General features: G+C 37.6%; 1 protein-coding gene across 1 annotated transcript; it reads left to right on the forward strand.

Moving 5' to 3' along the window:
* Positions 1 to 420: 420 nt before the first annotated feature.
* Positions 421 to 1,750, forward strand: LOC110931489 (protein FAR1-RELATED SEQUENCE 5-like). The gene is made up of 4 exons (XM_022174881.1): positions 421 to 671; positions 842 to 1,100; positions 1,297 to 1,679; positions 1,747 to 1,750. The coding sequence occupies exons 1-4, from the start codon at positions 421 to 423 to the stop codon at positions 1,748 to 1,750; spliced, it is 897 nt and encodes a 298-aa protein (XP_022030573.1).
* Positions 1,751 to 24,839: the final 23,089 nt, after the last annotated feature.

The raw sequence follows: 24,839 nt of genomic DNA on the forward strand, positions 1-24,839 counted from the left end.
AAGATTGTATATTCCTGAGGTAGCTTCATCATGTGTTCCTGTTATAGGAATGGAATTCACTTCCATAGAGCAAGCATATGTTTTTATCAGACATATGCTAAGAAGGTAGGGTTCTTTGCTTGAAAAGGAGGTGAACATCATAATGGTGGTATTATCAAGACTAAATACTTTGTGTGTTCAAAGGAGGGGCATAAACCACAGGCATTTGATGATCCTTATTCGAAGTTGTCTAAGCCATATAAAAGTAGGAGCAGGCCGATTATTCGAACCGGGTGTAAAGCACAAATTAAGCTTTGTTCGACGGATGGGGTGTTGTATAAGGTTGATAAGTTTGTTGAATCGCATAATCATTCATTCGTGTGCCCCAAAGATATGCATTTATTACCGTCTTATAGGCATCTATCCGAAACACAATAAGAGATGATCTGGGAGCTTGGTACATTAAGTCTTGGGCCAGTGAAAGCCTTCAATATAATGAGACAAAGATACGGAGGTTTTGAAAATGTTGGCGCAACTAAAGACGACTGCAAGAATTTTAGAGCTAGGATACATAGCTATATAGGAGAGTATGATGCAGATATGGTTATCAATAGGTTGACCGATAAAAAGCAGGTTATGGCTGATTATTCATTTGTACATTCAGTCGATGAAAACAAACGACTAACTGGCCTGTTCTGGGCCGATGGTTAGTGCAAACGTAACTATGCTGAGTTTGGAGATGTCATATCGTTTGATGCTACATTCAAAACCAACAAGTTAGTCTTCACTGTAATGTTTTATCTGTTATTTCTTTTGTATAATTTTGTTGTTTTTTTATTCATTATATTTCATCATTTTGAAGGTATAAAATGGTGTTTGTACCCTTTACTGGTATTGATAACCACTATCGGAATGTGATGCTTGGAGCTGGGTTGCTAGCATCCGAAAGCATTGAATCATACAAATGGCTGTTACAATCATTTTTGAACTCATTTGGTAAGCAGCCGAAGGTGGTCATCACTGATCAGGACCCGGCGATGAAACAAGCTATCGAGGCAGTGTTCGATAAGAGTAGGCACAGATTATGTATGTGGCACATAATGAAGAAAGTTGCCAATAAGGTTAGTCACAACTACAACATGCGTTATTACTATTATGACCGGCATAATAACTATAAAGATTTCTGATTTTTATATGCACTTGTTCAAAAAGTTCATCATGCGTTATTATTTCCTACACTCATTTTTTTTTTACAAAAAGAGTGAATAATTATAAATATTTCTGATTTTCGTTCATTCCAATCTTTTGTTTTAATAGGTGGGACATGAGTTGTGTAACAACGAAGACTTCAAAAGACGTATGTGTGACATTGTATGGACTGATTCGATTGCGCCAGAAACGTTTGAGAGAGAATGGAAACTGATAATGATTGAATTCGGTCAAACCGAGAATAAATGGATTGACGATATGTTTGGCATGAGATCTTCGTGGATTCCACCTTTCTATCGTTATGAGCCTATGTCTGGGCTCATGCGGACCACCTCCAGATCAGAGAGCGAAAACCATTTTTTCTGTCAGGTGTCAAATTCTCAACTTACCCTTGTTGAGTTTTTTAACCATTTTGATGGTGCAATGGACGTGCAAAGATTCAACCATCGGAAAAATGACCATATTTCTAGAAATACAACCCTAGATAACTGGTCTGAAACTACCATAGAGGATGATTCTATGAAAATTTACACCAGGTCCATTTTTGCTGATCAACAGGTAGAGTTATATGGAACATGTCCGAGTGCCTTACTATGGAGACTAAAATCGAGGAACCGTTCTTGAAGATAAGTATGAAGGATTGGAAAGCCCACGGTGACGGTTTATTAGAGGTAACATTATCTAGACCAGCTAACACGCGTTATTACATAACAACGTGCGTTTTTTCCTTGATTTTTAATTTTCAATTTTTTTTGTTTAGGTTTGTTTCAAGAAGGGGGAGGATGTAATTGCATCATGCAGTTGTCGCAGGTTTAAACAATATGGATTGTTATGCAACATATATACTTTGTGTTCAAGATGTTCAAAGTGAAAGAAATTCCTAACAAGTACGTTATGAGAAGATGGACCAAAGACGTGGTACCGAATGATCTAAATAAGACATTTGATTTAAGTGTTGATGATAATGATGGGCATAAAAAGGCCAAAGAGGTTGCGTATGAGATAATGCAGACCGGAGAGTATCTTATTGGTAACTTGATGAGAGATTTTGATCATCTAGTTATAGTCAGGGATCGGATGAGGGAGATGAAAGAAATGGTTGATGAACTTCGCATAACTAAGCCCATCGACCCTAAGTTTGATAGATATTCAAGGTTAATCGGTTACGAGAAACCGAACACTGATGCTCCACCTACAGTCCGTGTGCCAACCGGTATTAGAAACAAAGGACACGGTTCACATAAGTGGATTAAATCAAAAAAAAGAAAAGATTATTAGTCTAAAAGGCAAGAGAAGTCGGACAAGCAGTGTTTGCAATACCAAAGGTCATGATATCCGAACTTGCGAGGTTTTAAAGGGTCAAGCTAGTGATGCCGATAAGAAAAGGAAGAAAAGAATGGTAATTCAGTTACAGACTGATCTTGGCTTAGTAGACGAAGAGGACGAGGAGGCAGAAACTGGTGAGGGAGAGGAGGAGTATGAGGAGGTTGACGAAGCAGATGATAGTGATTCTGAATGGGAAGAGCTAAGCGACGACGACGAGTAATTTTTGACCCACAATTGCATACATTTAAACATTGGTTTTTTTATGCCTTTTCTAAGTAACAACTTTATGTGTTATGTGATTTTTGCATTTTAACATGCGTGATTTTAATACCATTTTAATATGTTTTTCCCTGCCGTGCGTGATTATGTATACCATCTCAACTGCCTTTTTAAACAAGCGTGATAATATTTCATATATTTTTAAACATGCGTGATAATATCTCAACTGCCTTTTTAAGTATCCCCGGTTCACAGCTACTTCAAGCAAAATCATGCCCAAGCACATATTTTTTTCATAACTAACGTCTGATGTAAACTGCCTTTTTAAACATGCGTGATAATATTCCATATTTTTTTAAACATGCGTGATAATATTTAACATTTCTTTTTCATATAATAACGCCAAAAGACCATACATAGATGTCTGAAAAGGTATCAAAACATGCTAAAAGTAAGCCATAGTTGTAAGTTTTCAAAATACCAACATTATAACCTCCCCAAAAATCAACAAAAAACGTTGATTAATCAGTCACACCACCTAGTTCGATGTGAATATCTTCCCAAGCTCCTTGTCACTTGTTTCCATCTTCTCTTGCACCGTCTCCACTGCATCTTTCAGATACGAGTAAACCAAGTGATCAGCAGATGACTGATCCATCATGAGGTTTATGTCGTTGTCCCTCAACGAAGATTTCGGTTCCTGTAGTAGTTTTCCCAGATTTGTTGGTTCATCTTCTGCTGCTTTAAGACCTTCATCTGCACATCAAAAATACTGTTAGTAGAGTTTACATCAGATGCAAGGCTAATTTGATACTTTGAAAAATGGAAAATATTTGAAACTGATTGGAATCGTAATTACCGGGATGCAGGAGATAACGAACTTGCATAATTCTCTTGATGTTAGTAAATGTCTTAATTACCCTGTCTCAATAATGAAAATGTCTAATTTGTCTTAATGAGAAATCTTAATCGGTGCCACGCGTTAAGATCTCCTTGTCGCGTACATGAAGTATGATTAGGGCTTTTGTATATTATACTCTCTCTCTCTCTCTCTCTCTCTCTCTCTCTCTCTCTCTCTCTCTCTCTCTCTCTCTCTCTCTCTCTCTCTCTCTCTCTCTCTCTCTCTCTCTCTCTCTCTCTCTCTCTCTCTCTCTCTCTCTCTCTCTCCATATATATATATATATATATATATACACTAAAAGGACAATGTAATAGTATTTTTAATATATTATAATATAATAAAATGTTATATATAGTTTTATGTTTTTATTATTTTAAGAGTTAATTACATAGTTAGTCCCTGTGGTTTGCACAAAATAATATACTTAGGTACTAATAGTTTAAAATCACCTTCTAGGGTATTAACTTTTCATTTTCTAACATTTGGATGTATTAACTTTTAGGGTATTAACATAGTTAGTCCCCGTGGTTTGCATAAAATAACACACTTAGGTACTAATAGAATTTGATTTTAAACCTACAAATAACGTTAATACCTCCAAACGTTACAAAATGAAAAGTTAATACCCTAGAATGTGATTTTAAACTATTAGTACCTAAGTATGTTACTTTGGGCAAACCACATGGACTAACTATGTAATTAACTTTATTTTAATATTATAATAATTGTTATTTTTTTACTTTTTAAGTTTGATAAGTTTGGTGTCAACCGATACTTGTATCGAAAATACCGGTTCGTTATCTGTACATGAAGGTAAAACCAATAAGTTTGGTGTCAACCGGTACTTGTATCGAAAATACCGGTTTGTTATCGGTACATGAAGGTAAAAACCAGCACCAGCCTGGTACATAAAACGCCAAAAGTCGGTACCGGATTGAGTTTGATAATCTTTTAGTTTGAGAAATTTGGTACTGCTACCCAGTACTAGGGCTGTAAACGAACCGAACGTTCAGCGAACAGTTCGTGAACCGTTCGGCGGAAAGTTCGTTTATGTTCGTTCGATAAGCTTAACGAACGAACACGGACAAAAAATTTCGTTCGATAAGCTTAACGAACGAACACGAACAAAGGTCTCGTTCGTTCGACTACGTTCGTGAACGTTCGGTAATAGTTCGTTTATGTTCGTTCGTTTATGTCTGTTCGTGTTCGGTTTTTTATGTTTATTTTTCTAAAAGTTTTTAATGTTTTATTAATTTTTTACTTTCCCCATATGTATTTCCCTCTCTCAGGCCCTCTCTCTCTTTGATATCACGCTCCTTCATTCAGCCTATCTCCAATCAATTGAACCCAATATCATCCATCCCTTCAACCTTTAAATGGTACAATGTTTAAGATTAACGGTTCCTTTTTTAATTTTCAAAATTAAAGTTCATTTGTGTTCGTTTGCGTTCGTGATTAGTGTTCACGAACTGTTCGCGAACAACCAAAATTCCTTAACGAACGAACACGAACACAAACTTCTGTTCGTCATGTGTTCGCGAACAGTTCACGAACATCCAAATTTCCTTAACGAACGAACACGAACATAGCTTTGTTCGTGTTCGTTCGGTTCGTTTACAGCCCTACCCAGTACCATTTGCTCATCCCTGATCAAGGGTAACGTACGAATAACAACGGTATCGTACAATTTTTTTTTAGTTTCAGGAGTAGGGATGAGCTCGGTGCCAATTGATACCGAGTCGGTATTGGTACCGAAAATATATCGGTTACGGTACCGGTATATGAAGGTAAAAACCGGTAGCGAACCGGTACCAGGAACGCCAAAAGTCGGTACCGAACTGGTAGTTCAGGAAATTCGGTATCGGTACCCATTACTATTTCCTCATCTCTAACTATGGGTTTCTACCGAACAACATCATTACCATACAACTTTTTAGTTGATTTTCTTTCGGTTATTTTTTAGTGTTTTTTCTACATTTTCTTTTTATTCTTGTCAACGGTTCCGTGTGCAACGCGCTCGTAGTGATTTCAAACACATATAAACACATACTAAATAAGAAAAGAAGTTCGCCGCAACCGCGGCGGCGGTTTTTATAACTAGTTTAAATGAAAATAGCAACGAGGACACACACCAAAAACGCCTCAACTAAGGAAAAGTTTTGAGTCGTCATCAAGCAAAGGGAAGGTTGGTTTGATAGATGTCGTCTCTGAATACAAGACAAGAAAAATGAACGAATTAGTAGGAGACAACAAGAGATGCGCAAGGCGGTGGGGGAATCGAAATTAAAAAGATGAGATAACAGTTTCTAATTATCAAAAATCAAAACCAAACTGTTGAGATTTGAAACCGAACCGTTACTAAATGTTTGATTTTGATTTGGTTTCACGGTTTAGGATTATTTAGGCCTTTATATAAAATTAGTAATAAATAAAATAAAGATACCGAAGTATTGCCCATTCTATCCACAATACAAGCTTAGAAACAAAATATCAAATATACATAAAAGCGTTTGGTGTCCAGTGCAGAACATAAAGATTAAACCAAAATACATAAAAGAATTATATAAGAACCATAAAGAAAGTTTGAAAAAACGTTGTATAGTATCTAAAATAGAGACAAACATAAAGGGTCACTGAAATATAAAATATAATAAGTTGTCCAACATAACAAGATGGAAAGCTTTTTTTTTTTCTTCCTGCATATAACAGAAAGATATAGAGGTGAATTTGAGGGATATTAAACCCATCAATTCCACTTTACACTTCAAACATTATTAAGCCCATTTTTAAGCCCATTTTATTGTGGTTTTGTTTTCACTAAGCTTAATACAAAATACAAATTATCAATATATATACACACATATATAATGAAACGGGATCAGGATAAAACGCTTAAAAGTGTGAGAACGGTGAGAACGCTTCCTGACCCAACACGTGTCACGCCGCTTAGAGAAGGGCGGAGGGGCTTTTTTGTCCTTTTATATTTCTTTTTTTAAACGCATGTCACTTCATCTTTCCATTTTTGGCGTTTAATAAATACGCGGCGTTTTTATTGTTTTTAGATCAGGATCATAGTATATATTTTGGCGTTTTAAGTATTGTTTTGGCGTTTTTATTGTTTTTTAGATCAGGATGCAGGCCTTTAATATAAAAAACATCAGTAATTTTCTTGATTTTATTATATCAAGTGTTGTGCCATGTAGGATACAGGCCTATAATGTGACAGACAATTATGGCGTTTTGAAAAGATAAATAAATTCAATTTTCCATGTAGTGGCTTTTAATATAATAAATGTTTGGCAATAATGATACCGTCTCTTCATTTTACTGTTTTAGCAATTACTGTTTCTTTCAATTTTCATCTGTCAATTAGTGTTGATTTTTCCAGTAATACTTTGTTTGCGTTTTTTGGCGTTTAATATAGCAACATCGTGCTTTGCCAGCATGCGTTCTCACAGTTTTTCACACTATCAGGCATTTTGGTGTTTGTAGTTTTTGGCATTTTATACTCAATTTTTTTAAATTAGTAGAGAATTAGATAATAAACAACAGAGAATTAGATAACAAACAGGAGAAAATGAAAAATAAAAAATAAAAATTATAATCTAATTTCTCATCCAAATCTTCACTGTCATCAGCCTCTTCTACTTTAATCTTTTTGGCGTTTTGAACCTGTTTTTGAATACCTTATGTAGATCTTTATTTTCCTACATAATGTCCGTCTTTAGAAGATGCTTATTTTTTGTGGCATCCTTTATTGTGGTTGGATATATACTTGTTTGATGACATGTTGAAGACCAACGCCTGCTCTAATGTATTGATTCCTTCATGCCATCAATATATCCATCAAGAACAAAGTGACATGATGTCATATCAGTGTCATCAGTCTTTTTTTTCTTGAATATTTGTCCATCTCATTCAGCAAAAGATTATAGAGATACCTAACTCAGAGAAGAATCCATTCAGCGAAACTTCATTCAGATCAATACTCAATATAGAAGAATCGAGGTTCTGCATCTGTGGCTTTTTTAACTATTATTTTTGGCATTTTAAAGTGAATGGTTTCTAGGAAATATGGCGTTTGTTTTTTGTTTGTGATCAGTTGATTGTGCAGAGACGTCTCTCTTATAGGATGTTTTTGGCGCGTCGTTTAAGCGAGATTTTATTTATAATAAATGATATTAATAAAGTAGCCGTCTTTTCAGTTACTGTGTATTTTTACTGTTTTTTTGTTCAGCTTTTTATGAGTTTTTAGGGTGATAGACTTTCCATCTCCCAAGTTGGCGTTTTTAATGGCTTTAAGTAGTTTTTGGCGTTTTTTTCCCCATTTTTAGCTTTTATTAATACTTCTGCAAACTACTTTCATTATAGTTTGGGAGTTTTTGGCGTTTTTACTGCATTATGGCGTTTCACATGCATTATGATTGTTTGGCATTTTATTAATATAATGTATTTTTTTTATTCTAAGTTGAAAAATACATAACAAACAACAGAAAAAGAAAATTAAAAAAATAAAAATAGAATCAATTCATCTTCCAAATCTTCGCTCTCATCAGTCTCTTTCTTCTTTGAATCATATTCGCTGGCGGTTTGGCTTAGCCATACTTGTGTTTTTGTGGACGTTTAGAAAGACAAAATGACATGAGTTTTTTGTTTGAATATGTATCTTCAAACAACTCATCAGTGTCATTCATCTTTTCATGCCATTATAATATTCATCAATAACAAAACACAAAAAATGACATAAGTCTGACACCAGCATCTTTTTGTTTATGATTTGTCCATCTCATGCAACAAAATGTTATTTGAGTCACAACACCTCAGGGAAGAATGCATTCTCCGAAACTTTGGCGTAGAACAATATTTGAATATACAAGAAACGATATTTGCCATTTTTGGCGTTTTACTGAGGAAATAGTGTATCTGAAAGAACCGTCGATTTTTTGGAATCTTTGATGTTTGAGTGTTTTGGCGTTTTCTAAGATGAATGGTATATAGTTAGGGCTGTTCAAAAAGCTCGCGGCTCGGAGCTCGCTCGAAGCTCGCTCGGATTTAGCTCTGAAAAAGCTCGCTCGATTTGGCTCGTTTTAAAAGTGAGCCGAGCCGGCTCGGCTCGGTTAGAAAGGGAGCCTAGCTCGGCTCGGCTCGTAACGAGCCGAGCTGGCTCGGTTCGGCTCGCTTTGTAGCTCGGCTCGGTTTAGCTCGAATTATTTTACTTATAATAAGTTTAATTTTATATACATTATAATATATTACAAAAAAAACTGATTATTATTTACATGTATATAGATTTGTAATTTGATATTTATGGCATATTTGAAGATTGATTACCATACTAATGAGCTAATATTGTATTTTATTGAAATTAAAACTTATTTTCCGTTGTTAAACTTGATTTTGGTTTGAATTGTATTAGGTTGAACTTATTTTGAATATATTCTTTTAAATTATTGAATAATATTTTAGGCTATTAAATTTTAAGAGGTATATATTAGTTTTTTTTATAAAATCGAGCCAAACCAAGCCGAGCCGAGCTAGCTCGGTTTAAAACCAAGCCGAGCCCGAGCTTAGATTTTCAGCTCGGTTTCAAATCCGAGCCGAGCCGAGCCAGCTCGGTTTATAATCGAGCCGAGCCCGAGCTTGGCCTGGCTCGGTTCGGCTCGGCTCATGAACAGCCCTATATATAGTAGATGACGTTTTTTGAGTAGGTGTGTTTGATGTTTTGGGGATTTTGGCGTTTGTAAGATGAATCGTATATAGTAGAAAATATGGCGTTTCAGGTTCTGGGGGTGTGTTTTTATGTCTGGGATGTTTTTGTTTATATCGGGATGTGTTTTGGTCCGTAATGGCGCTTTATTTATTAGTATGGCGTTTTGGTATAGAAGTGTAAAGACTTTTTTACCCTTAATGAGGCGCGTCCACGTAATAAAATTGATGTTATTTACGAAAACGCCACCGCGTCAGTCTAGTCCATAGATTGTTTTAATCGGACGATGCATAAGCGTTCTCACCATTCTCACATTTTCTGCCGTTTTCTCTAAATCTTGACCCCATATATAATATATCTAAACAACTAAAAATATATTATTAAATCATATAGTCCAGCCAAGTTTTATATAACTAGTTTGGTATAAACCGTAAACTAGACCGTTCGCTACAGTTTGAAAGTTTTGAAACCAAGCGACCAAAAGTTAAAGAAGAAAATCAAGCGTGAATCCAACCGATGACTGGTTTGGACGGTTTCACAGTTTGAAATCGAACCATGAACACCCCTAATTGGTATAATACACTCAATGAAAGAATTGTATGATCTCTATGGTCTTTAATATTTATGTTTATATACTTTGTATGATAGATGTAACATGTTTATAACAAAAGTGTAAAGCACCTTGCATTTTGAGTAAATTGTCAAAATCATTCCTGAGGTTTCGTTATGTTTGTCTGTTTCATCCAAAACAATTTTTTTTGTACCATATTGCCTTTCAGTTTTAGGGTTTTCTACCATTTTCATCCAGACGTTTAACTTTTTTTTGCCAACTTCATCCTAGAGGTTTCGGATGTTTTACCATTTTCATCCAAATATCTGACATAAAAAATAACTCAAATTAGGCGTTTGGATGAAAATAGAAAAAAAAAATATCAAAAGTGAAGAACAATATAGTACAAAAAAGTTGTTTTGGATGAAACTGACAAAATGCCCAAACCTCAGGGACGATTTTAGCAATTTACTCTTGCTTTTTTTATCAATTGTAAACACTGAGAATGAGAGGGTAAAAAGGTTATTTTTGCATTGTAAACCAATTTAAAGTTCTTGCGACGCCACCATTACCATAAGTTCCACCAATCTTCTTTCGTCATGTCACTTAAACTACTCACTATCCTCTTCAACCCTATTTAGTGACGCCACTTAGACCGGGACACCGGATTAACCTCTTTCTCTTTTCTTGTTTTTATTACAAAGAAAAATAATTAAACAAATAAATAATTAAACACACTGATACTTGAACACAATTAATAGTTGATACATCCTAAAAATGAAAAAAAAAAACACATTCCTAAAAAAAAATACATTCCTAAAAAAATACATTGCTAAAAATAAAATAAAAAATTACATTCCTAAAATTAAAAAAATGGCATTCCTAAAAATCCCAATCACCCTAAGATGGGGCGGGGTGACAGAACGATCACTGTGTCACAGTTGTCCGACCTTGGCTAACCTGACATTTGATGAGGTTGGGTTTCGACTCTTGGGGAACGCATATCCTCATCCCACTCCCCTTGGAATGTGTGAAATGTAATTATTTAAAATATTTTTTTTTGAAAGTAAACAGCTATATTGCCGTTTAACAACATTGATAATCAACACAAAACAACAAAGCGATCGGTAACTTGTTAGACCAACCCCAACCCCAACCTGCCCGCCCCTACCCGCTAGACCAACGGCGGTGTTTGGGAGCGGGTAGGGGTTACCCCATGCGCCCCGCGCCCCCTAAGGGAAACCATTCCAGCTTTGGCTGAATGGTTTAGGCTTTTGCCTATCGAAGAAAAAAACAGAATTCAAATCCTGACATGCTGTATAATTAGTATTTATTGGTATAGTTTAAAATAGATCGAAACAATGAAATCTTTGAGGTTCAAAAATAAATAAAAACAAAGAGTAAGGGAAAAATAACGAGGTACGATGCATAGTGTTTCTGACCACTCCTATGTATTTAACAATTTTATTTATCGTTTTCTTTTTTAATAGGTAAATAACATTGTATAAAGTTCTCTTTAAGCTTGTTGACTGGGATAGGAATATATTACCACTAGCTTCTATCTAAGATGTAGAGATTGCAAATGACTTTTTTAGTGTGATAAAAGTCCATGAATCACAAACATTCAATTTCTTCTCGCTTGTTTATTCTTGTTACTCAAATACATAAATTATAATTTTCTGTAATGCGATGTCGATCACGATTTGCCAATGTAGACTTATAAGGAATCACAAACACTTAGCGTTCGTTTTACAGACCCGAATCAAATCTTGATAGAATTGGAATGCTAATTCCAGTTCTTATTTTGTTGGTTTGAACAAAAAACACTAATTGGAATTGAATAACAATATAAGAAAAGGAATCTATATTCCAATTTCATCTGAATTTCATTCCATTATGTAAAACAAACACATATAAATTATAAATCAAATTTCAATTCTTGCGTAAATTCCAATTTCACTTCCATTACATTCCACTTTACAAAACGAACGCTACTTAATTCCTTTTCTAGCGTGTTGAGTCTCTAGTTACTCAAATCTATAATAATGCAAAAGAGGGAGAGAGGATCGCTTATGAATGTGTAAGTTTTATGTGTTATGTAATTCCAAGAGGAGTCTAAGAACATGTGAAAGTATTTTTTTTAGGGGAGTAAAAAGTGTAAAACGTCATTATTGAAGACATCTATAGTACTTTTGACATATCTAATAAGAAAAGTACGTGATATGAATTTCTTGGTAAGGCTGGAAGAAGAATGTAGCAAATATGGTTACCTCAGTTGTGGTACTTTAGCTAGAGATGTGTGGCTTGTGTTTTATATGATAAAGAATGTTTGATACTTCTAATAGAAGATGCATCCCACCTATTGTTTTTCTTTTTTTACCAGTTGCTTTCAGATGATACAAAAATTTCTGTAAGAAGTTAGTTGGATTTTATATATATATATATATACATAAGGGGCTGTTTAGCAATATTTGAATAGTTAAGTGCTGAACCAGTAAGAGTTCTGAACCATTAAGTGCTGAACCAGTAAGAGGTCTGAACCATTAAGATCCTGTATAATGCTTAACCGTTTAGAGACAAAATGTCTGACCAATTCAGATTAGAGGTCTTAACCATTCAGACTCTGTATAAATTTTAACCATTCAGAGGCAAATTTCTGAATCATTCAAACATTTGCTTGTGAAACAAACAGTCTGAAACCATTAAGTATTGAACCAGTAAGAGGATCCATTAAGAGGCTCATTAAGAGGTAAACTAGCAGCCCATAAGGGTACTAAAAATAATTTTGCTTTAGTTTTTTTTTTTTTTTTTTGAATGCTCATTTCTCAATCTTAGAAAGACCCTTACCATGTTGTTGATATTAAAGTCTTTAGATTTCCATGTGTTATTTTTTAATATTAAACACAATGGTCGGACCACTACATCTGGTCGTACTATTCCAACACATGCTTTTGGAAATATGAAACGTGAACATACATGTGTGTGATGAAAATCTATACGGAATACTCACCTGTTACAAAAAATAAATAATCTAAACAGTTAATTATTTTTTATTCAACGTTTCATACATATGAAGATTATGTACATAAGAAATTATGAAAGTAATTTGTTTATATATGTATTGATTTTGCACCATTTAATTTAAATGGATAAATAATATAGAGTACACATGTCTATGTTTTTACAAAACACATTCATATATACTTGCACATTAATTGGATTTTCGTTGAGAAGGGTGTGAAGTGATTATGGAGAGTTAATTACACAAATCAATGACTAAGACTCTCCGTTGTCCATTAACGAAGTAGCGGTTAACGAGCAGGGGCGGACTTAGCTCTTTACGAGCCGTAGCACGGGCTACGGCTCAACTTCGTATCGGTAGTGTATTTTTTCGGTTTTGTACAAATGATATCCCTAAACAACTATGAGCATACCCCTGAAAAAAATAAGTTCGTAAGCCCAAAAGTTGTTTAGCGTTTATATCTCGCCCAACGAAAAATACAAAAGTCGAAATCAGTTTATAATTGATAGGCAACCCAATTTTTATTTAAAATTGTAAGCCCAAAACAGTTTAATTGATATGACAGCCCAATTCTATTGATTAATAGCTAGCCCAAAAGTCCAATACATAATAAACTAATAACCTTTTGAGTATGAAGTGGCTGTGACGCGACATTTGTGGAAGGCTGAACGATTAGGAAACGAAACGACAAAGACTCAAAGTCGAACAGGGAGCACTCCTACATACAGAATTGTTCAATTCGAACAGGGAACACTCATCAGCACTGATTCATCATTCATCTTTAATCGAACAGGAGGCAAAACAAGAACAAGCAGCATCGTCCATCGATTCATCTAATTCGAACAAGCAGAAATTGAAGTTTGTTTGTGAATTGTGAGTATTCTTTATATCTTTTCTTTTTGTGCTTTTCGCTGATTGTTTAATTATTTGATTTCTTGGTGATTTTGTAATTCTTATATTTATACTTTTGTATTTTTAGTTGTTAAACTAGGGATTGTTGTCCAATCTTGAATTTTATGAAGTGATGTTGTTCAATCTTTATTTATTTATTGTCATTTTTTTAATATTGTATTATTGCATGGTGATTTTTTTTTTGATATCCCTGAGTTAATGTTCTAGTTCCGCCACTGTTAACGAGGTTGCGCAAGTCGTTAATGGTCGGCGCACTGCGCCAGGTCGATAATAGGCCTCGTTAACGTGGTCCACCGTGAATGTGTTAACAAAGGGAGATGAAAGAAAAAGTACTGTTTTAGCGCACGAATCAAGGAGAAAAAGAGGTGTTGGACATTGGTTGGTAATTGTTTTAAAAACAGATTTTTTTTATTTGTGTAGTGTAGCTAACCTATTGCGCCTAGTTAACAGACATTTTAGTTTATGGTACTTTGATGAGTTGATGCTGATGTGAAAATTTTTTTTCTTAATTAATGTAAAAGTCAGTTAACCGATAACACATAATCTAATATAGTGGTGGTAGCAATCAGTAATTAACTAGAGAAAAAAAAACCATAATTGTTGGCCTTTGGTTCTATTCCTAAATATAACCATGTAATTACTCCAACTAGGATTCAATCTTCTTGGGTCACACAAAAGCAACTTTTTGTTGCTATCACTCGGCTATAACCCAAGTTGCTTGTGTTTTAGACGCGAATAATATATCCACTTCAAACACTTCAATTCACACCAAAATCAACCCCATAGCGTCGCCTGTTTTGCTGTGCGCAGGCGCTATGGGGCGGTATGACTCAATTCCTCATCTGGTCGCGCCCCATTACACATGCACTTAGGCATGTATGTTTATGATCCTATGTAGTTAAAATTATCAGTCGGGCTACATATTACACGAAACATGATTATAGTCAACTAAAGAACCGACTTCAAATATCAAAGTACCATTACTTTAACAACTTTAAAAATAATTTAGAGTTTCTAACAATTTCAACAAACTACGTTCCATATTTTCCAAGTACATATTCAATGTTATTAATATTTTCGGATAAACCAGTTCAATTAATTGGGCGAATATCATCTAAACCCATACCTATACAAAACTCGCAAATCGGAAGATGGGCTTTGTCCCTTATATTGTGGTTGGAGATGGGCTTTGTCCCTTATGTAAATAGGAAGATGAGTCGGTGGATCACCTCTTCACTTCGTGCTACATTGCGGTTATTTTGTGGCAAAAAGTTAGTCGATGGTGTCATATCCCTCCTATTTTCGCGTTCTCTTTCAAAGATCTTTTGGAAATTCATAAATCGAATCACGTAAAAGCTGATGAGAAGCAGATTGTTCAAGGCATTATGTATACAGCCTTATGGTGCTTGTGGGCGGCTCAGAATAAGGCTATTTTCTCGGATGTTGAGGTCAAGGTGGAAAGCATTTTTTGCGAGATTAAGTTCCTAGGTTACTTTTGGTTCAAGTATAAATCTAGGAACCACATCTCATGATTGGATTGGTGTAATTTTGTTTTTATGTAGTTTGTCCTCTGTTTGTTCGTTTTCCTCAGCTCAGTTTTCAAGTTTGGGTGTGTTTTAATGAAGTTCTCCTTTCAAAAAATACAAAACTCGCAAAAGTGTATAAACTCATCTATACAGTATTTACTCATCCGGATATTTCGGGCATTCTCACCAAATTTGGATTTATTTTAATCCTATTTTTTTTTTTTTTTTTTGAAAATTTTATTTTAATCCTAATAGGATTACATAATAGTTAAATCAATATATCTATGGTCTCGTGGCTCTTTATTTAAACTTTATGTATCTGTATAACTAAATTACTTATTCTTCTTTGGAATATTATTAAACACATAGATTTGATATATGATACGTACATTAACGTAACTATTATTAAACACATAGATTTGATATATAATACGTACATTAACGTAACTTTTTTTTAACATTAACGTAACTAATAATACGATTAAGACCATGTGTAGTGGTAACAATTTATAATGCCCCCACCATAGGACATTATCCGACACGTGGCATCCAAGTCACATTTGGGCATTATAGCAAAAGTGGTGTAGTGGGCATAATGCCCTATAATGCCCTATAATGCCCCTACCAATCATTAAACAAAAAAAAAAAAAAACAAAGTATTTTCTCATTGGCTAGTCAAACCCATTCAAACCTTCCACAATTCATTTTAGGCGTTTTCATTAAAACGCCAAACCATTTTTTTTTGCCCTATAATGTCCTGTGTAATGAGGAAGGGGGCGTTTTCTTTGCCTTATAATGCCCTATAATGCCCCACTACACATGGTCTAATAGACAATTTCAATTTGTTTTAAGAAATGAATCACTAATATTGTATTTATTGCAGTGTTAAATGCACAAAGAAAACTGTTGTAAGTAGCTTTTACAGTGTATATTAAGTGTGTTAACTTTAACAAGGAATTAAAAGTCAACGAGCTGATGGTGGAGTGGTAAAAAAGAGATCTAGTATTTCAAGGGATTCAGGGTTGATTGACTTGATTCCTGCCCTCACCATGTAGTTTCAGCGGCACTTGGTGATGATGTGAGAGACTAGGCAAGTAGGCAGCAATCGCTAGTTTGATCATTGAACTGAACGGGTTTTACCTAATTGCGTTCATGCCTTCGGATGAGTGTTCACGGGCTTCGGCCCTAAGGGAGGGTTTTCCTCGTTTCGGAGGCGAGTGTATCACGATGTGGTGAATTTCGCCCGTAACCCATTTGAAAGATTCGGTGGCCGTGAGAAAAAAAATATCTTGGAATTAAAAAAAGTTATAAAACAATAACAAAAAAGTATAAACATTTGTTTAGTGACAAGCAGAGTTAAACTCATAAGATCATCTAAACCTATTATGATAGAATATCCAACATGTATGTTTGTTTTGCGGTCATGATTAATATAATATATAATGCCTTTAATAGAGTATCTCGTAATTACTAAGGTTTTTCTTCTTGGAAAGAAAAACGTGCAAAGGAAAGTGCTAGGCAGACAGAGTACGTATGAATGCTTTTGACTCTTCCCCACCTTTTTCTTAATAATCGTGATCAGCAGTTGTCAATTCATTACTTTTTTTTTTCCTAAAGCGAAGAGAGAATTTTAATACTAATTTTTGGTGATACTAACTTCCTAAGGGGAGGCGGGGTGGTCCGTGATGGACCATATATCATGAGTGTTGAATCTTAGAACACCGCCGCCACCTATTACTTACACGCGTGAAATTTATAACGCGTGGAAATCTTCACGCGTTGTAAAAATTGATTGTATGTGTATGACTTGTACGTTGTGTATTAATATTTGTATGTTGGAATTCCATCACTAGTGATGACCACCGCCACTAAAAAATGCTTGTGAGTGATAGAATAGTGGTTGCTGAGATAGCAGAACATGATTGGATGTTTGTGAGTGATAGAATTCCATCACTTGTAACCACCTCCACTCCCCTAACTACTAATTTGGTGTTAATGGAGTGGTGGTCCATTAGCAAATGCAAAGCCTTTAAATACTTTGAGAGATGGGGAGGTCTTGGGTTCAAGTCCTACAGACCAACAGGGAATAAAAGAAATTTGCCATTAAAAAAAACTACTAACTTGGTTAGCGACATCCTAACCGTATGCCGTTAAAAAATGTAATTTAAAAGTAGTAGTTCTACCAATGTGGTGGTGGTTCATTGGCAAAGACAAAACCTTTAAACATTTTAGGAGAGTGGAAGCTCTAGGGTTCGAGTCTCACAGATAACAAAGAATAAAATAAATTTCCCGTTCAAAAAAAAAAATAGTAGTCCTCTTTACTAAACATGCCTATAATAACTTCAGAATAAATACACATGAGATACACGAGCTCAGGGAGAAGGGGCACTTTATGGTAAGTACACTAGACCCGACCAACTATCACTCATTAACTCAAAAAGTACACCAGATACCCATTAACTAGTAAGTGATTGCAACGCCTACCCATGCTACAAACTTAATATTTTAATTTAAATTAATGTGGTCACATGGGTTTAAAGATCATAAAAGCATCAAAGAAGACAAACATGAAGCGGATACCTGTGTTGGTCCTACTGTTGGGGGTGACGGCGGTGTGCTGGCATCCAGTTATCACATATGAAACATAAGTTAGGCAAGTATAAAATTAAATCAGGACAAAAAGGTTATTGTTTGTAAAAAGCAACCATTATCAATTGAGTGTCCGATGTACACACCTAAGATTACACAGAGTGGTGGCATTGAGAGGGAATGTGGGAGCCTCTCCATGCCCCAACATCGCCTCACCTTCTCTTTACCTTGGGTGTTGCCCATTTTCAAGGCAAGTCTCTCACGGGCGTTGCCTTATGACCAAACCTTGACTCACTTGATTATCTTTAAAATATGAGATTTTGCCTTTGTCTTTGGTCACTCCAAACTTTTTTGATGTGGACAAAAGCCACATGGTATACGTGTTAAGGTGGGGGTTCTGCCCTTACCCTCGACTTCTTGTAATCTAATGTGGGAAGCAGCATTCTATCTTAAAATGTGTTTGAACCCATGAAGCAAATGAGTAGGATGGTATCGTATCGTTTGAATTCACTACAATCCATTTCAACCTTATAATAGGGAATGAGACACACATCTTGGAAACCATTTGAAAATCATAGGTTTTAATTAACTTTTTTAAATGTTAATTATTAAATAATTATTAACATTAAATAATTAAATCAAGTAAACAGATAAATAACACATTTCATAAATAAATAAATAAATAAATTAGATTATTAAACATAAAAACTTCAATAAATTTGAAACTTAATTAAAAAACACCCTAAAAGTTGCAAATGGTTGGGTTGTTTAGGTTGGAAATAATTTTGTTTTGGCTAAGCTTGAATCTTCTGTCTATATGGTTTTCACTTTGAAGACGTGGGTTTTGTCACACCCCCAAAAAAAAGAACCACATGCGGAACACCACCGCTTGGAGGCGTGACCGACCAGGATCCAGCCACCAATTATACCGAGCATTGATTAATAGTAGAAATATTTACTATCCAAAGTAGTTAGCAACATCATAGTTTAAGTTCGATAATTAGTTTAACAAAACAGCGGAAGCAAAAACCAAATAGTTTTAAAGATGGTTCTTAGTTCAAGATTAGTAAACCCAACACACGGGTTTTGACGAACACTACACATCCCCAAGCAGCAGCTCCTAAGTCACTGGTTACCTGCAAAGCATGCAGTAAGGGGTCAACAATAATGCTGAGTGAGTTCACTAGTTGTCCAGTTTTAGTTTACCAAAAACTTAAGTTGTTTAGATAAAGCATTTATAATCACGTTGTGGGGAGCTACCCCATCTGTAAGCTCACTAAACTGTAGATACCGAAACTGTTGACGGAAAATTGTTGTGCCCCGAGTCAATGTCTATCGTCATTGACCATGTTGCAAGGTCTACTAGTTCACGCCCGATCTCCCCCGGTCACGGTGTGAGGTTGTCAAGCCTAATAGCGCTATCAACTAATAACCCGTTCGCCCCCGGCGATTAATCGGTACTGTAAGCAGGGACTTAAAGTGATAGAGTTTCGTTTAGCATGGCTAGTTGTGATTCATAAATAATATCCAAACGTATCTCCCCCGGAGATAGTAGTTACCCATCCTGATTTCCCCCGGAAGTAATGGTTCAAAAGTGTTTTTCCCAAAGTTGGTAGTTTGTTCGTGTCCCTCCGCGGGACGCATGCTTTTAGTGTGTGAACTCACCTTGGGTTGCTCGGCAGATTAGGTTACTTTGTCACACACGCTGGTCACCACGTCCTAGCATGGTCACCAGTAGGTCAGGTTTGGTATACAAGCATTCACGTATAATCTACACATAACTAACACGTTGCATGCATACGAACAGTCATAGGGTTATTGGGCCGGCCCTAATATTTACACAATCAAACAGCAACACATAGTCCAGTCAACAGGTAGCCCATATTACACACATTATGGCCCAATAACCAAAGTGGACAGCCCAGTCGCAACCAGGTGGTCTCGAGTCGCAACCAGGAGGTCTCGGCTTGTCATGTTGTGGTTGCGAGTCGCAACCGTGTGGTCTCGAGTTGTCACGCTGTGGTTGCGAGTCGCAACCGTGTGGTCTCGAGTTGTCACGCTGTGGTTACGAGTCGCAACCGTGTGGTCTCGAGTTGCAATGCTGTCCTTTTCTTGTTCACGTGTTGATTCAGACTTAGTCAGGCTAAATTGTACCAAGCATCAGGCCCAAATCAGGAAACAACCAATAAGGTTTCAACTAACAATTTTCCTAATCTGACCATTAGTAAACATGGATCAAACATTGCCCTTTTTAAACCTTCAAGTCATCTTCAACAAGTTCATCACAAGTTCATCAATTTTTAGGGTTTTCATCTTAACATAATCATACACTTTTATGAACCAAGATCACATATTTTAACAAGATCATCATGCAAGAACAAGAAAACATACATTTTGTAACTTTAAACATGACTAGATTGGTCTAAACATTCCTAAAATATCATTCTTTTATTTATTCAAATGTCAAGTTAGCATGCTCATAAACAAACCACGACAATCTTCATGTTTCTCATGATTTCTACTCATTTAAGTAAATCAAGATCATGTAAAAAGAGGTCAAGTCATAAACATTTCATTCATCAAGCATACAAGGCATCTAGTACACATATATAACACTAACCGGTTGTGAAGAAGGAGCCGAAACAAAGGAAAGGAACCGAGAAGATGGAGTGTCCGAGTGATGATGATTTTGACCGAGATTCCTTGTGAGATCCGAACTTGAACCGAAAGTTGGAAGAGAATGGGGTGTTGTTTGGGGTTTCTAGTGAGAGAGAAGGTGTGTGTGTGTTGGTAACTAAAGAATGGAGAATGAGGGGAAGTTGGGATTTATATACAAGGTTTCAAAATTGGCTAAGGGGTTTCGGCCCAAACCGGTTACGGCCCAAGAGGCCCACTCGAGACCGAGTGGTCTCGAGTCGTGGTCTCGACTCACCTACATATATATATATATATAATACATACATACAACACATATCATGCAAAAGGTCACGTTTCCCTTTAATAACATATATATACACAAAGATATTACAAGATATTCGTTCGGAAAAACCTAGAGTGTCACATTATCCCCAAGTTTTAAGAACTTTCGTCCCGAAAGTTAAGGCAGCCACTGCCAAGCTAGCGTGTTTCAACGGGGTGTCACATCATCCCCCCGTTAGTTTGGAATTTCGTCCCGAAATTCGGTTGTAGCTTCAGTGCTGGGGTTTTCGTTTGGGAACAACTGGGGATACTTGGACTTCATCTGGTCTTCCCGCTCCCAGGTAAACTCTGGGCCACGCCGTGAGTTCCAACGAACTCGCACGAGAGGTATTTGGCTACGTTTGAGGGTTTTGATCTCTCGATCCGTGATCTCAATCGGTTCCTCAGTAAAGTGTAGCTGTTCATCAATAGTGAGTTCCTTGAAGGGAATTATGAGTGTTTCATCTGACAGACACTTCTTCAGATTAGACACGTGAAAAACATTGTGCACTGCACTCAGCTCTGCAGGCAGGTTCAATCTATAAGCAACCTTACCGATTTTCTCGGTAATTTCGAATGGTCCAACATATCGCGGGTTCAGCTTGCCTCGTTTACCGAAACGAACCACACCCTTCCAGGGTGAGACTTTAAGTAGAACCCGGTCCCCGACCTGGAATTCTAGCGGTTTCCTACGCTTATCAGCGTAGCTTTTCTGACGGTCACGAGCTGCCGCCATGCGTTGTCTGATCTGGGTAATCTTTTCCGTCGTATCTACCACCAGTTCTGGGCCTGTGATTTGACTGTCACCGACTTCTGCCCAGCAAAGAGGTGATCGGCATTTACGACCGTACAATGCCTCAAAAGGTGCCGCCTGAATGCTAGTGTGGTAGCTGTTATTGTAGGAGAATTCCACCAGCGGTAGATGCTTCTCCCAGTTCTTGCCAAAATCGATCACACATGCTCTAAGCATGTCTTCCAGGGTTTGGATGGTGCGTTCAGACTGCCCATCCGTTTGTGGGTGATAAGCGGTGCTCATGTCCAAGCGTGAGCCAAAGGATTTGTGCATAGCTTGCCACAGCTCGGAAGTAAAACGAGCGTCTCGGTCGGAAATAATAGAAGTTGGTACTCCGTGTCTCGAGACTACTTCCTTTAAATAGATTTCTGCCAAGGTAGAAAACTTGTCTGTTTCCTTAATGGCCAGAAAGTGTGCAGACTTAGTCAATCGATCTACTATCACCCAAATAGTGTCATTCCCGCGTTGGGATCTAGGTAGCCCCGTAACAAAATCCATGGAAATTTGTTCCCATTTCCACTTCGGGATTTCTGGTTGCTGGAGTAGGCCTGCTGGTTTCTGATACTCAGTCTTGACTCTTGCGCAGGTCAAACATTTGCTAACGTATGCTGCTATGTGGGCTTTCATGCCAGGCCACCAGTAAGTGGTCCTTAAGTCGTGGTACATCTTATCTGAACCAGTATGTACTGAATAACGGGACTTATGGGCTTCGTCCATCACAAGCTCACGCAGATCTCCGTAAAGTGGGACCCAAATGCGCCCTGCCACATAGTAGGCGCCGTCTTCTTTTTGCTCTAGTCGTTGTCTCGATCCTCGCAGGGACTCAGCCCTGATGTTTTCCGGTTTAAGAGCTTCAGTCTGAGCATTTCGAATCTGGGTAGGGAGATTAGACTGGATGGTAAGTTGTAACGCTCGCACGCGCTTGGGCGTAGTGTCTTTTCGGCTGAGGGCGTCTGCCACAACATTGGCCTTGCCCGGATGGTACTTGATGGCGCATTCATAGTCATTCAGGAGTTCGACCCATCGACGTTGCCGCATGTTTAATTCCTTTTGCTTGAAAATATGCTCGAGACTCCTGTGATCGGTGTAAATGGTGCACTTGGTACCGTACAGGTAATGTCTCCATATCTTAAGCGCAAAGATTACTGCTCCTAGTTCCAAGTCGTGCGTAGTATAGTTCCTTTCGTGAGTCTTAAGTTGTCGAGAGGCGTAAGCAATAACTTTGTCGCGTTGCATTAACACACAACCGAGCCCATGGATGGATGCATCGCAGTAAACCACAAAGTCGTCAGTGCCTTCAGGCAACGAGAGAATAGGAGCACTACAGAGGTTATCCTTTAGTTTCTGAAACGCGGTTTCCTGAGCTTCACCCCATTTATATACCATACCCTTCTGAGTAAGAGTCGTGAGAGGCTGAGCGATCTTTGAGAATCCCATGATAAATCTTCGATAGTATCCCGCTAGTCCCAAGAATTGGCGGACTTCGGTCGGAGTCTTAGGGGTAGGCCAATTCTTTATAGAGTCGATCTTAGCTGGGTCGACGTGAATTCCATCCTTGTTAACCACGTGCCCAAGGAAATGGACTTCTCGAAGCCAGAAGTCGCATTTCGAGAACTTGGCATACAGTTGCTCATTGCGAAGGAGTTCGAGGATAAGGCGTAGGTGCTGTTCATGCTCTTCTTGGCTTTTTGAGTAGATCAGGATGTCATCGATAAACACGATCACGAATCTGTCGAGGTAAGGTTTGCACACTCGGTTCATGAGATCCATGAATACCGCGGGCGCGTTGGTCATTCCAAAGGGCATGACAAGGAATTCATAGTGACTATAACGAGTTCTGAATGCAGTTTTGGAGATGTCTTCATTACGGACCCTTAGCTGATGATAGCCTGATCGTAGGTCAATCTTAGAATAGTAGCTCGATCCTTGCAACTGATCGAATAGGTCGTCGATTCGCGGGAGAGGGTAACGATTCTTGATGGTAACCTTGTTCAGCTCACGATAGTCAATGCACATTCGGAACGTGCCATCCTTCTTTTTAACAAAGAGTACCGGTGCTCCCCAGGGTGATGAACTAGGGCGGATAAACCCTTTATCCAATAGTTCCTGTAGTTGAGTAGAGAGTTCCTTCAATTCTGCGGGGGCTAGTCGATAAGGCGCACGAGCTATGGGCGCTGCTCCGGGAGCTAGCTCGATTTGGAATTCGACCTGACGGTGGGGAGGGAGTCCAGGTAATTCTTCAGGAAATACCTCGGGGTAGTCACGCACCACTGGAAAATCTTCAATCCTCTTTTCCTTTTCCTGCGTGTTGGTGACAAGCGCTAAGATAGCGGTGTGCCCTTTTCGTAAACACTTCTGGGCCTTCAAGAATGAGATAACGCCTGAGATTTCTCCGCCTTTGCCACCTTGTACAATAAGGGGTTTGCCAGAACGGCGGGGAATACGAACTGCTTTCTCTTGACAGAGGATCTCAGCGCGATGCTTGGATAACCAATCCATGCCGATAACGACGTCGAAGCTTCCAAGTGTAACAGGGAAAAGATCGATACTAAATGTCTGACCAGACAATTCTAGTTTGCAGCCTTTGATAACATGTGAGGCCTCGATGTTTCTACCATTAGCTAACTCGACGATATGATGAGAACTTAGTAACGAAAGCGGACGCTTAAGCTTCTTACTAATACGTAGGGACACATAACTAGCATCGGCTCCAGAATCAAATAATACAGAAACATAACGATCATCAAGTAGGAACTTACCCGCCACGACATTGGGGTCATTCCTCGCTTCTCCAGCTCCAATCACAAAAGCCCTTCCTCTGGCACCATTCCCAGCATTGTTGTTCTGATCGTTGTTTCCAGCTCCCTGATTGTTGTTGCGGTTCTGGTTCAGTTCAGGGCAATTCTTCTTAAAGTGCCCCTCAGCTCCGCACTGGAAGCAACCCTTGGCGTTCCCGTGATGTTGTTGCTGCTGGTTCTGCCCCACGGGACGTGGACTCCTACAGTCCTTGGCCTCATGCCCCATCTTGTTACATCGCTGACACTGACCTTTCCCACAAGGCCCACTGTGATGTCGATTGCACTTGTTGCACTTGGGGTGGTTACCGCGATAGCCACCCTGTTGTTGAGTGCCCTTGTTGTTTTCAGTT

Source organism: Helianthus annuus, chromosome 3, assembly GCF_002127325.2.
Source record: "Helianthus annuus cultivar XRQ/B chromosome 3, HanXRQr2.0-SUNRISE, whole genome shotgun sequence".
In the NCBI taxonomy this organism is placed as follows: domain Eukaryota; kingdom Viridiplantae; phylum Streptophyta; class Magnoliopsida; order Asterales; family Asteraceae; genus Helianthus; species Helianthus annuus.

What these genes read in the sequence shown, in the direction of transcription:
- LOC110931489 (XM_022174881.1), top strand. Translation starts at nt 421, where the DNA reads ATGATCTGGGAGCTTGGTACATTAAGTCTTGGGCCAGTGAAAGCCTTC. An exon ending in AACAAACGACTAACTGGCCT is followed by an intron (nt 672 to 841) that starts GTTCTGGGCCGA and finishes ATCATTTTGAAG; the next exon opens with GTATAAAATGGTGTTTGTAC. An exon ending in TGAAGAAAGTTGCCAATAAG is followed by an intron (nt 1,101 to 1,296) that starts GTTAGTCACAAC and finishes TTGTTTTAATAG; the next exon opens with GTGGGACATGAGTTGTGTAA.